The 14,334-nt window shown below is 33.7% G+C and overlaps 2 protein-coding genes across 2 annotated transcripts; one reads left to right on the forward strand and one right to left on the reverse strand.

The window, feature by feature from the left end:
* The first annotated feature begins 778 nt into the window (after nucleotides 1-778).
* LOC141723435 (GTP-binding protein At2g22870) lies at nucleotides 779-5,772 on the forward strand. Its single transcript, XM_074525235.1, has 5 exons — nucleotides 779-1,272; nucleotides 1,345-1,414; nucleotides 2,669-2,831; nucleotides 2,950-3,182; nucleotides 5,449-5,772. The coding sequence occupies exons 1-4, from the start codon at nucleotides 834-836 to the stop codon at nucleotides 3,157-3,159; spliced, it is 882 nt and encodes a 293-aa protein (XP_074381336.1). The 5' UTR covers nucleotides 779-833; the 3' UTR covers nucleotides 3,160-3,182; nucleotides 5,449-5,772.
* Nucleotides 5,773-7,997: 2,225 nt separating this feature from the next.
* Nucleotides 7,998-10,825, reverse strand: LOC141723436 (U-box domain-containing protein 30-like). The gene is made up of 2 exons (XM_074525236.1): nucleotides 10,495-10,825; nucleotides 7,998-10,094 (listed from the first exon to the last, which is right to left on the reverse strand). Exon 2 carries the CDS (start codon nucleotides 10,014-10,016, stop codon nucleotides 8,667-8,669), a length of 1,350 nt encoding a protein of 449 aa, XP_074381337.1. The 5' UTR covers nucleotides 10,017-10,094; nucleotides 10,495-10,825; the 3' UTR covers nucleotides 7,998-8,666.
* Nucleotides 10,826-14,334: the final 3,509 nt, after the last annotated feature.

A 14,334-nucleotide genomic window follows, 5' to 3' on the forward strand; every position in this document is an offset into this window, starting at 1 on the left:
GTAGATAGTTGGGGTGCTTTCGGTATGTTTATAACTGATGTTCGGCATGTAGATAGCCGTGGTGTCGCTTCTCCAATCTCATTTATGCGATTGGTGTTTCTGAATATTGGGCTAAGAATGGTTTTAATGTGATATGGTTAATTGCGATATTGTTATTTTCAGAGATGTTGATGCAATTTGGATCTCTTGGAATGTATTTGATTTCATTTTTACCTTTAAAATTTTTTAAATTCTATGTGTTAAATGATCAGGAAACAAATCATCTAACTATTTTTACTATGTTATTTGTTTTACCACCTTGCTGTATCGACAGTTGGAGGTTTATTATGACTATACTATATTCAAATTAATGAAAACTTTTTATATTTGTATAAAAAAAATACTCATAAGATGATTTTTGAAACTGATATACTCGTGAGATGATTAATTTCAAAGAAATAACGATTATAATCATCTTAATGATTAACGCATCTTAATGATTAACGCGTCAATGACCCATAAAAAAGGTGATTGATTAATTTCTTACATTAAAATTATTTAAGGACTTATTCGAGATTAGTTTGTAAGATATTCGAATTCAGCTTAGTATTAATTTATAGTATAGAGTCATAAAATTCACGAGACTTGTCATCTCTCTATCTCTAGTATTCTTACAAATTTCATTGGGGAAAAAATTTAGAAAGATATTAAGATGATTATAAAAACGATAATCTAGAGTGTGATTTTAATTTATTTCAATTAAAAAGAAATATTAAGGACAGGCAGATAATTTCCGAGAAAATGAAGATCGAGATAAAAACAAAAAATTTAGCAGAAAAATCTCCGGTTGAACAATGCTACCAGCAGCTCGTATACGCCTCTCATATCTCCACCCCTTCACAACCTCTCCAAACCCATTTCTACCCACCCTCTCTCTCCCCTTCTCCACCACCTCTCTAAACCCTACCACCCGTCCCCACCGCATCTCCGCCGCATCAAAACCCACACTCTATAAAACCCTTCAACCCACCCTTTTCATTCCACCAGGGCTCGACCCAGATGAAGTCACTGACCAAATGATACTCCCTGGTTCTAACATAGCTGTGGGACCCTATGCTGGTGACTCCAAGATTAAACAAGTTGAGTTTATGGGGAGTAGTGTCCGTCCTAAAGACTGTCCTAATGATGACAGGCCTGAGTTTGCTATGCTTGGCAGGTCTAATGTTGGCAAGTCTTCTCTTATTAATACTCTTGTCAGGAAAAAAGAAGTTGCTCTTACTTCTAAAAAACCAGGTTGGTTTGTGTCTTCTTGTGTAAAGATTTGATCTTTTTTATGTGTGTTTTTTAATTTTGTGGTTTTTTTAGGGAAGACTCAGCTGATTAATCATTTTTTGGTGAATAAGAGCTGGTATCTTGTGGATTTGCCTGGTTACGGGTGAGTCAGAGTTTTGTGGTTTTAAGTACTAATTTCTTGAGTGATGGGCGATTGTTGTAAGTGTAATCTTATTTAGTTATTTTTGCTCAATGTGTAATCTTCAATTTAAGGATAAGATACTAGGTTTTGTGATTTTACTCTTATGTTATTGGTATCATTTTTCGTAGAGGAACCTTATTTGTTTACAAATAAGTATTACCATTGGTAATAATTTACCATGTACTTCGGTTTAAAATGCTGCTTAAAACTTGAAAGTGGTCATCCAACAGTGTTGCTGGATTTGCACCGAAGTACTCCAATGTGAATTCAGGCATACACATAATTTGGCCTCATAATTTTTGACTGCTCATTTCTGAATGACGATCAATTGTTGATAGTGTGTTCATGGACTCTATATCTAGCTTCTATATAGCTGTTTCTGTAGTTCATACGGACTTAAGATTTACAACATTTAGGACTTTGTACCTTGTTGATAGTGTGTCCATGGACTCTACATCTTATCTCTTCTTGCAGTCGAGTTCCCTTGTCTTATGCCTTGTATTTTTCTTTAATATGTCTTTCTTAATGTTGTACATTAGTAAAATTAATTTCGAGTTCCCTTGTCTTATGCCTTGTATTTTTCTTTAATATGTCTTTCTTAATGTTGTACATTAGTAAAATTAATTTTATGCTGTACTAGTAGAGGTATGATGTCAGAAATCTTGAACTTTTTCAGAGTTTCTGTGAATGCCAATAGAAAAGTTTCACTGATAAGATAGCTTTCTGTTGAGGGTGTAATTTCAATTTTATGTAGAGCCATTTGATTCATCTGCTGCAAGTCAGTGTCAGTACCAATAACTGAACAGTAGTTCGATTGGTAGCAGTTTTATCCAGGAAGCTGTATGATGCAAGAGATATGAAATTGCCACTACAATCTACATTCCACTACTAAATATATTTTTTTTGCTCTTACACATGTGATATTTCATTGCTTTGAATTAACTTTATGATATGTTTGGATTCTAGAATTTTTTTAGGATGATGGATCTGGTCTAGATGACATGTTTGGCTATTCAAAACAATATTTATCTGGATTTTGTTCAATTCCAGTACATGAAAATATAAGCCCGGTTCTGAAAATTTGAAATGATAACTCACTCAATTCATGTCATTTCATAATCCATGACTTAATATATGTAATATGTTTCCAAACACAAATCTAGAAAATCTAGTGGTCAGGAATCTCTGAGCACTAACTTTTCACCATGTTCACAGTTTTGCTAACGCGCCAGAGTCTGCTAGGATGGACTGGTCTGCATTCACCAAAGGTTACTTTTTGAATAGAGAAACTCTAGTTGCAGTTCTACTACTAATAGATGCTAGCGTACCACCACAAAAGATTGACCTTGACTGTGCTAATTGGCTTGGACGGAACAATGTACGCTACTTACCATTTCTTTAATATACCAGCGTCCAGCACTCGTTCTTCATTAGAATTTTAAAGGCAAAAATTCCAAATTGTTCTTGGTCTGTTGCATTACTGCCCTAATTTTCAGATAGCAATGACACTGGTCTTCACGAAATGTGACAAAATGAAGGGTGGAAAAGGGAAAAGACCTGATGAGAACATCAAGAGTTTTCAGGAGCTGATCAGACAAAATTACAAAATGCATCCTCCTTGGATCATGACGAGCAGTACCACTGGTTTGGGTAGGGATGATCTTCTTCTGCATATGTCACAGCTAAGAAACTACTGGGATAACTAGAGCATCATCTCCTGCTTATACAGGTTAGTCCATAAGTTAGAATGTTGATGTCAATCTAAATGTCATTTACAGGTTGCCATGGGTATGTCTTAGAAGTCCTTTTACCACAATATAGTCACATGTTAACAAGCATATTTAATACTCAATATTGTAAATTTATTAGATGAATTTGAATTGTGTATAATAGGTATCTCATATGTGCCTTTATGATGAACATTATTTTACATTGTTTACGCAAATTTGGTATAAGCATAACAAACAAGAAAAACCTAAATATCACTTAAACATTTACATCGCATTCTGATGTTAAATAACCATGATTTTCAACAGGCTCGGTGAATAGGGTGCGTGCATAGAGCCCTAATGCTCTGGTCCCCCAAAATTAATAGCCCCTAATATTATATGCTATTAACTTTCCAAGGTACAAAACAAAATTATCTCGAGGCTCATTGTATAGATAATTAATAAAGGAAATTAGACTTAAAATTTTTAAATTTTTGTTTTAATATCACACAGATTCAATACTTTGATTCTGGATAAAAAATTAAAAATATATATTAGATCTACCTATATATTTAGAACACTTTGAAATGCGTGTAAAAATCAAGTAACAAATCAATACCTAAAATAAATATTACTTGAGTATTTCTGTTATTAGTTTAATAGAGTGAACATAGAAAATATGTATAAGAACCAAATTGTTAGAATAAAGATCCAACTCCTTTGTATAACACCTTAAGAATTTAGATTAACTATTTACGTAACATGGTATCAGAGCTCTGGTTGGGGGGTCTCAATTTTAACTCCCTGCTACCAAATTATAGACATGACCACAAATTATTGCCTGCAAGATGGGCTCCTTTGACCGGGCCTGTTTTTTAACCTTGTTATCCATTCAGACTTACAATCGCCAAAGGTTGAAATACATTTTAGATTTAAAATGAGACTTGTAGTTTGAGAATTGCATGTGCGGGGCATCCCTTTTTATCTAGAAGGTTTGCCTGTTATGCTTTGCTGTTACACCTTATGTTCAAATCCGTGTAAACTATTGTTGTAAAACTTTCCTTCTAGGTTATGTTTCCGTTGTTTTATGTCAGTTGTAAATTGTAATACTTCTGTTATAAATGCACAGGTTTTTACTTCTAACTAATGCATTAGGACGTAACTACAAGTTCTTGCACGGGGAATTTAAGTGTACAACTTGGATATCAAGATCTTATGAAAATTATATAACCAAACGCAATCCTCCCGTTTCACAATATTAATGGTTTAGAAATGCAATTTTTACACTATATTAGGGCTCTGGGGTGTAGGTGGTCTGATAAGTTAAACGTGATTTTAAATTTATTATTTATGTCGATAGAAAGAGAAGTGTTGAATTGAAGAGTAAGTAATGTATAGATAAGTGTCCGTGGAAATTAATATTAAGGGGTTGGAAAAATCTAGAAAAATTAAAATTATTGAAATGTGATTAAAGATTTAAGTAGGATTAAAGTTTACATTTAAAGGAAATGTTTTAATTAAGATGCTAAATATCATTTCTGAGATAAGGCGGAAACGGAAATTTCTGAGATAGGAAGAAAGGCGGAAATGGAAAAGATGGTTTCTGTAGAACAACATATCTGAGAGTTTTTTAATAGTAAAATAATAAATATTTGGTGGCTACTTTGCAATGACTGTTAAGTTTTCATGAGTTCTCTTTGTTTTACATGGCTATTTCAGATATATATTATGCTAGACCTGGATGCCCCAAGTCCCCCGAACAAGTCGTGTTGCAAGTTTATTTCATGACAACCGAATTACGGAATCATAGCATTAATTTCATTGTGGCATTTCCGTGACTAAACATTCATTCTAAACGGCGTAAATATCAATTTATAGATTGAATTTCTCATTTTTAATCAATACTTTCTCTTGATCAGCCAGGTTCATCCATTTCAGTCTTCTCCATCCTCAACACACATTTTCATAAATTGTATACATCTAACATGCTAATTAACCGCTTATATCATTCTACACCTCTCATCATCATATTTCTCCGTCAAACTTTTAGTCTTTTTTCCCAAGATTCATTTGTATGCAGTTATTTTACTAGTGTTAGGGTTCTTCGAACATTAGGTTTGGGGTTTTAATGGAGAAAGTTTCCTGTTTGACAGCTGGAATTAATACTATTTTGTTCTAGTGGGAAAACAATGCAGATTAGTTTGTGAAAATTAAGTTCGGAACAACCTTGTCAGGAGACTAACTTGATTCCGGGCGTTAATGATCTGAATGTTTTTTGTTTTGCAGTGGCTGGCTGGATGTTAGATACTTGTGCCTCGTAAGCATTCGTATGGTCAGTTAGAGCTGCTTGCTTTGCCCCGAATTTTCTCACAGATACGATACTTATCCTGTTTTTTGTCCTCAATCAGGTATCCTGCAAAATGTGAATTATTTCGTTAGGACATTCTTATTGCCCCAAAGAAATAGTTTGTAACTTGTCGTTTTAGTGCATTAGAAATTTGTGCTTACTCCGATATTACAGTGACACTGCTGTATATATGTAAAGTAAAAGCTCGGAGTTCTCGAACATAGTTTAAGTTATGTCAAGTAAAAGCTCAGCATTTTCGAGTATATTTAAAACTATCCATTTTTCATCATATATTCCTCCAAATGGTCGGAAAAACCCTTCATTACTTTGAAAAGTACATGAGAAAAATCAAAGAAGATTTTCTTAAATTTCTATGGAAGAATAAATATGTGTGTGTGTATTTATATATATATATATATATATATATATATATTGAACATATGGGAGAAACTTATGTAACAGTAATATTTAAGACAAAAAAATTGGCAAGACAATTAGAAGCAAGTGGGGGTATGTAAACGAGGACGGATTACAGTGTTTTTGTACTGGTCAGCTACTTTCTTGTCCGTGTCAACCATGTCTTCACCTTTTTAAAATAGTCATGGATTTGTCAGTATGGTTTTCTAACTACCATTTTGTGCCACAGAGAACGCCGTGAGCTCTTCATCCTAGGCTCATTTGTAATTTGTTTCTGCTAGATTATTTTATGCTCATTCCATCAATGCGTTGATTACAATGATGGTACATTGGTACCAGATACTTGATTCAGTAACATCTCGAACAAATGTGATCGAGTACTTTTAAACGAGTTGTAGAGGTGGGGGTTGCGAAGATCTGTGTTTTTGGTAAAAAGTCGCCTAGGCCTGGTCACTGCGACCCGCCTATCCCTTTTGTGAGGAGGCATCCCTTAGGAAAGCAGGATACCCCTGCCGTGTATGTCGGATGAACCAAATCCTCGTTAAATTGATGGTAAAAGTAAAGGTTTAAATGCCCTCTTATTTTGTTTCAAAGACAAATATGTATCAAGAATATCGGAAACTCAGTTTACACTCCCCTACTTCAACCCCAATTCAGAAGCACCCAATTATAGAAAGAAATCATTTCTATAAATATTTTAACTTATATTTGAAATTATAACTAAAATTTATTTATATTTTAAAATGAAATTCATGTTTTACCCCTTATTATTTTAATTATAATCTGCAAAAAGTTCCATACTACTTAGCAAGTTAAGTTGTAAAGATATAAATAGGGGATTTCCCTTTATTCTTGATAGATTTCCTCTCTATATCTTTCTATGTTTCTAAATACTGAGAATGGCCTTCTTTTTTGTCATAAAATTTCAAAGTTGTAATTTCCGAAGTTCAGGCACAAAATTATTTTTTCAATTTTATTTGAGGGTGCAAAGTGCATTTAATTCTAAAAGTAAATTCCTGAAATTCAAATAAAAAAAGGCGAGGCATGCCAAGTACGATTTACTCATTTAACTGATACATAACAAAGTGATGCTGATTCCTCTGTAATATTTTGAAACTATTAAAGTACAGGGCCAGAGCTCCTTGGACCAGAAAGTTATCCTACTCCAAAACGCTTTTGCATTTTAATTGTTCACTTGCACAATGAAAAAGTAACAAACCAAGAGTGTCCAGTACCATTTTTACTCGAATTTATAGGCATTCATGTGCCAGTCTCAATGCCTAATCTTGGTCCTCTTTTAGCTTTTCAAATTTTCTGAATTATATGCCCAAGGCCTAATCAAATCACCACATTTAAATTTTGAATGGAATTGGGATATGGATGGAATATAATAACATTTATTCTAAATTAGACTGAAATCTATCATTAATCAATAAGTTGTTTAACATATTGCTGCTTCAGGACCGTTGATCAATACTTTAACGGCCATGATTAAAAAAAAGATTATTTCCCTTTCCTCGATTTCGGAAAGGAAAATAATTTTCTTCTGATTAAAAAATATTGTTTTCCTTTCCTCGGAAAACAATGTTTTTTAATCCTGATCATTGTAACATTGACCCTGTTAGGGACCATGACCCTTAACATAATTATGTTCTGGTGTAATTTGTATCAAATGTAAAGACTTCTACTATAAGACTTGTTAGATCCCTGTCAAATTGTTCTTTTAACCATGTTATTACAGAAACACAGGAGTAGATTATTGTTGCACACTCACGGGTAGGGTTGAGGTGTTGAGTTATCAGATGACAGTCCAAGAACTGCATCTGCTTTTACAACTGTTGAGTAACAGCAACTTTCTTCTCTTTCATTTCACATCAATAGTGGCCTGAGGGAGAGTTAACAGGGAGTCCCTGTTCCTATCTCCATCTAAACAAGGACCAAAATTTACGTACCCCACGTACATTCAGTGTCAAGGGTCAGGCTCCAGAAAACACTAATTGCTGTTTCTACACGTCACAAACTGTGACTAATGCCAAAATTATCTACAGCATTCTGATGAAGAGTATTGAATTGTGCCAAAACAAACAAACATTCAAATTGGATATGAAATAACATTGAAAATGAAACATTGGTTACATGTGCGGATTATGTATGAAATGCTAAACATGTCAATGTCTTAAAACTAAACTCTGATACACAGAACAAAACTGCCCAAATGGCCACAATGGTTCTAAAGAAATTGAAAGCCCCTGCAACTCCATTTACAGTTGAATTCTGCATGCTTGTGGATTGATGCAGGCTTCAAAATTTTATAATTGCCTCGAAATTCTGGTGGCGCGATCACATCCAAAGAACTTGCCATAGACTGTAGCAACATGACCTGTTTTCAGGCAGTTCTAATATCATCAAAACCTTTATGAAAGTAAAATTACAGCCCGAGTTTCGCTGCTGGCAACCCTGGGTTTATTTTTCAACTTGAGGAGGAGTTACCCGCTACAAGGGGAACTGGACTTCTATCAACTAGAAGCAAATGTGTTGTCGTTTAATCAGGCAAAACTGTGAATCGAGTCAAACTAGAAGTAATCTGATTATATACACGAGAAAACCATGCTTTTACCTCATAATATAAATCCCTGATGGTTATACAGATTGATCCAGGTTCTGAAATATAATTTCCAATTATGAAGGTTGTGCATTCATTTCTTGCAGCATTGCAGAAAGAACCAATACAAATTATGTGTCATTGAGTTGTTCTCGTAAGCTTGCACTTGGAAATGAAGATAGTATCGGCGCAATTTAGACTGCAAAGCTTCAAAAGTTCTGCTGATTTCTGTTTCACTACCGGATTGCAGCCGCTTTGAATTAAAAGAAGGAGCTTTGCCGCAAGACCTGCATCTACGGCAATTGAAGAGCATTCCTCTGGGGATAGATTGCATACGGCCAATAATATTGAGAGCGCAAATTGCATAGAGCTTTCCGAAACCTTCATCAAAAGTCTCACCAAATTCGGTATAGTTTTTGAACAATCTTTCAACGCGATGCTACCTTCTGGAGAAGTGGTCAACGTGTCTAAGATAATAAGAGCTATTTCCAAGCATTCGGAACTTAAATTAGGCAGCATTTCTACCAATTGTTGTACAGCACCAACAGCTACAATTAAGTTCCGGACTTCTGCATGCAGGGAAATCATTCTCAGCAGACTTAGGCCAGGAAAAATTCCACTTGGGTTTCTTCTATCCCGAACCAGTCTCATCAGTGCAACCAATAATCTGTGGCTCGAAATAACTTCTGCTTGAAAATCTTTCTCATCCATCAATGTCTGCAACAATTGTGTGCAATTGATTTTGGTGCTTATTGATCCTTCATTCAACATATCCACCATTAGCGAAATCTTTGCAGGCTCTATCAAATTTAATTTTGATTCTGAGTCGAGATGTAAATTCACCAGAATCGCAACAACTTCAGAACCAACAGCATGTGATGTGAAAGGACCAAGCAATGATGATATTAAAGCCACCCCACCTTCATTAACCACTCTGTTCCCGGCATTTGCATGTGCTGCCACAACTTGTTTTAGCTCCTTAAGAACTTGAACCCTGGCCTGACCCTTGACCTTTTTCAAGGTTGCCAAATACTCCGATGCCCTCTCTTCAACATCTTCGGACTTTTTCTTCATTTGCAAATACCTCTGGGAAAACCAGGCATAAATCAACTGGTAAAGTGTTGCATTAGAGGTAATAGTATCATCCCAAAGCTCTTGCATAGTAGTAGGGCAAGTGTAATGCCCTAAACTAAACCATTTCAATATATTAGACCTCTCATAAGTCTGTCCAGTGCAAAGAGTTACCGGGTCTTGCATTGGCTCAAGAGAAATGGGGCAAATAAAAACATCCGGAACTTCCCTCAAATTAAGCTCTTCAACCATCTTACACAGATCCAATTTCTTCCCAGCCACACCACAAAAACCCGCATTACCACAACCACCAAGAACACCATCTTTGACAGCAGTGTCCAGATCCAATACTAAACTATCAGCACCACCATCACACCCAAGAATCCCATCCCTCTTTGAATGTTTATACATAGGCATTTTAAAAATCTCAAAAGCTAATTAAATCTCACTAAACAAACCCTTAAAATTTCCCCAAATGCACAAACTTTCTTCCACCTATCACATCAATAATTGGAGTAATGAGAGAGGAGAAAAAGACTTGAAAACAACCCAAAGCATCTAAGTTTCAATAACAATCACAAGCAACAAGACTCTCTTTCTTCTTACAACACCTTTTTCACTTTATATTGTTCACTAGCACCACTTTTTTCCCTGGTCAAAACACTCATTACTATGAAAACAAACATGTAATCAAGCACACTTCCCTGAAAACAAAGTTCACTTCCACTTAAAGCTTAAAAAGGGTTGAATCATTAATCCAATGACCACTAATACCACCCAAAAAAACCCAAAAACAATAACACCATTACAAATAAAAACAAAGCATCAAAACAGTAATGACCCAGATGGGAAAAACACACAACAAAAGAGATTGAAAAGAGATATCAATACATACCAGAAGAAAGAAAGTTAGAGAGAGAGTGAGAGAGGAGAGAGAGAAAGGGCCATCCTCTTGCAAAGGCTCCTCTTCTGATCCAAGCACCTTTCTTTTTTCCCTTTTTTTTAGAAGTGTGGGGAGAGAAAGAGAGATATCTCTCCTACACAGTCTTGGTCTTTGTTCAACAAGATTTTCAAGACCTTTTTTTTTTATATTTTCTTGAAAAGCAAAAGAATGCTAATAGTACTAATGGATTATATTACCAAACAATAAAGTGGATTAAGTATCTCATGTTGTTGTAATTGTTAGATGGGAGATATAGAATTTAACATTTGACTGGAAGTATGGGTTACCGGAAACAAAGGGGCTGTAGCCAGTTATCTAACACTCTCGACCGCTGAACCACACGTGCAACTTATATTACCTGTCCCCCCTCACCTCTGTATACACAGTATCTACTTACCTTAATCATTATTTATTCCACCTTTTCTCTCTAATTGTGGATTTAAATTAGTTCATTGTATCTCATTCTTTGAAGCTCATGTGTGTGATCATGGCATTGCAAGTGCTTGTGATTGAACTGGTGCGAATCATCTTAATAAGTTTTGATAATATGTTGAGATAGTTCACCTTGACCTTGTCTAGGTAAAATTTCAATTTTTTGAATGTTAAAAGGTTATTTACAACATGAATAACAAGGTGGGGATGGTAATTTATATTTTTTGGCGGGATAGTGTATTTATAATTTTTTGGCGGGATTATGTTTAGTTGAATGAGAACGAGACAAAAATACAACGTGAGACGTGAAGATAGATGATTGGGTATGAGATCTTAAAAATTCGGCACGTTTACGTCTATGTACCGGTATGTATTATATAGTAATATTATCTTGTACGTGCTATTAGACAATAATAAATAAAATATGTGACGATTGTAAGAAAGAGATGTTCATGTTGATAAATTTTGATAATTTTTTGAAATAACTCAATTTTTGAAACATTGAAGATTATTTATGACATGAATAATATTGTGAAGATGGTAAATTATATTATTTGGCGGGATCCTGTGCTTATATTTTTTTGGCAGGATCGTGAATAAAATGCAATATATGAAGATACATTATTTGCGCGTGAGATTTTGAAAGTTCGTTATACTGACGTCTACGTACCGATCTGTCATGTATACTGTATAATAATCTTATCTTGTCGCGTCATCCGACGGTAATATATGGTGACGATTGTAATAAAGATATGTCACTTGAGTAAATTTATAAGGACAAAGACATCGTCAGTAAATTATCATTTTTTATATATTTTGTCTGTGAACAAAGAACGCGCAAATTAAGATTTTGTAATAATGTACTTCATATAAATAATTATAAATAATTCTAAATAATTATAACAAAAACTTAATTATGATTTTTGGTGTTATGGATTAAAATTAAAAATTACTAATTTCTTCTTATAAACGGTGGGGAAAGAAAGGTGCAGTAATAAAATAAAGTGTAAGAAAAAAGGAATATCCGTGCTCGAGTAAAAGGCATAGAAAGACCCCCGCACGTGAGTAATATAAAATGGAAACCGGGCACGGGTCGTGGAGGTTGCATCGAAACAATTTTATCTCGAGATAGCCAAAATATCGAATTTCCAAGTTTATTTATTTTATAAACTGTAGATAAATATTAAGAGTAATAATATTAGTATGTGTGTCATAGTCGGCCCCACAAGGAAATACTAAAATATTGTAATTTGCTTAAAATAGGAAATAAAGATAGGAAGCAAGGCACATGAGCATGACAGTTTAGGTTTGACTGTACTTGTTGATCTATCCCCTAATCTGTTCTTTAAGTTTGACCACATCTATCTTTCAATTTTTTTCAAAAATTTTGAAGATGTATTCCCCAACTCCCACCTTTCTTTATTACTTCTCCGGACGTAAGCTTACGACTTTATTTGTATTTTCCTTTCATTTTCTGCTGACAATATATATATATATATATATATATATATATTTCTCGCGTCAATTCATCGAACAATGGACCAAAATATCATTTTTGAGTGTTAAATTGTCCAAAATGTTATTTTTGAAAATAATGACCCAAAATGTCACTTCATAACGATACTTCGTCTTACGTTTTGTAATTTTAATGCAAAACCGTACATAGTGTGTCGTTTTGGTATTTTATTTTTTTTATAATGTGTAAAATGTTAGTTAAAATAGCGTTTTAGCTAGAACTGCACATAATTCCGGTCATGACCTGAAACTCGGACCGGACCGGGTTTACCGGTCCAAGACCTGGACCGGACCGGACATACCCGATCCGGTCTCCGATCCTTATAATTGAAAAAATCCGGTCTTCGGTCCGGTCCGGTCTCCGGTCCTTATAATTGAAAAAATCCGGTCTTCGGCCCGGTCCGATTCAAGACCTGAAAAAATCTGGTACAGACCTGAATGGACCTGAATTCATATATATAATTATTTTATCTCTAATTTATGTCTTATAAAATCATATATAAATATTAAATATTCACCAATATCATATTTTATTAATCCAAGTTAATAGATAATAAATTCATATAATAAAATAGATCGATACTATACTTTAAATTAATAAATTTCGTAATTCATGTAATCAAATATTGATAGTCACACTCCTAAGATTTTATATTTACTTTTAAAATAATAAAATATGTACTTACTTTTAAATTTTTATTGACTTACCAAATAACAAAATTTTTAATATTTTTAATGTACATAAATTTGAAAAATAAAATAAAATAAAATTATATAATTTTTTTTATATAAATATTAATTAAACCGGTCTAAACCGGTCCGGTCCCGGTCCAATTCGGGTTTTTCCGGTCCGGCCTCAAGACCGGATAGAGCTGGTCCGGTTCTCGAAACATTACTTTATCTACCGTTTTGCACATAAAAAAAATTCAAAATGTCAAAACGTTACACGAAATACTGTTTTAGATTTTTTGCATAAACGTTACACGATGTACCGTTTTGAAGTGATATTTAAGGTCATTTTTACCCCCAAGTGACATTTAAGATCAACACCCCAATTTATCGGTCGTGTTTAATTTTTTTAGTTAAATTAATTATCAATTTTGAGCATTTTTCAGATATGGTCAGATCAAATTTAATTAATATTTTTTTGTATTTACTGATATGAAATAATTTTGATATTTGATAATTTATAATTTTATAATTTATAATTTCAAACGAAATATCACGATTTGTCGAAGGATACATATTTTTGACAAGCTTATCAGGTCCGAGAAGTGAACGTGCACACATCATATTTCACAGGTATAGTTTATATGATTTGTATTTTTCCAAATATGTACAGAACTTCCTGCGTATCAAAAGAAGATTGATTACAAACTGATACATGTATATCATCACCCCAGCAACATGATACATTTCTTTCGGAAAATATCTCTTTTTTTGTCAGGATTTTTGGAAAATGTATTTTATATTAAATTGATCACTCATTTTATTTAAATGTATTAAATATGTTATTATTTTTCAGTTTGACTTAATTTGATTATTAATTTAAAAATTTGTACCAGCTTAGTTATTAAGAAGTTAAAATTTTGTATCAGTTTAGTCATTGACAGATGATTTATTTGATACAATTTTTCAAAGTAATGATCAAATTGAGTCAAACCCGAAAGTTATGACATGTTTGATATATCTGGATGAAACAAATGATTAACTTGATATTTTTCAAAGTAATGATCAAATTGAGTCAAACCCGAAAGTTATGACAAATTTGATATATTTTTCCTAATATTTTATTGATGTTATGTTTCTGAAACTATTTTTTTTCACAACTTCTATTTTAATCAT

This window comes from Apium graveolens, chromosome 5 (assembly GCF_009905375.1).
Source record: "Apium graveolens cultivar Ventura chromosome 5, ASM990537v1, whole genome shotgun sequence".
Lineage (NCBI taxonomy): Eukaryota > Viridiplantae > Streptophyta > Magnoliopsida > Apiales > Apiaceae > Apium > Apium graveolens.

Excerpts from the sequence above, each read along its gene's own strand:
- LOC141723435 (XM_074525235.1), top strand. The coding sequence starts at position 834 with ATGCTACCAGCAGCTCGTATACGCCTCTCATATCTCCACCCCTTCACA. Across the intron at positions 1,415-2,668 it reads GTGGATTTGCCTGGTTACGG|TTTTGCTAACGCGCCAGAGT; the intron begins GTGAGTCAGAGT and ends CCATGTTCACAG. Across the intron at positions 2,832-2,949 it reads ATTGGCTTGGACGGAACAAT|ATAGCAATGACACTGGTCTT; the intron begins GTACGCTACTTA and ends CCTAATTTTCAG.
- LOC141723436 (XM_074525236.1), bottom strand. The coding sequence starts at position 10,016 with ATGCCTATGTATAAACATTCAAAGAGGGATGGGATTCTTGGGTGTGAT.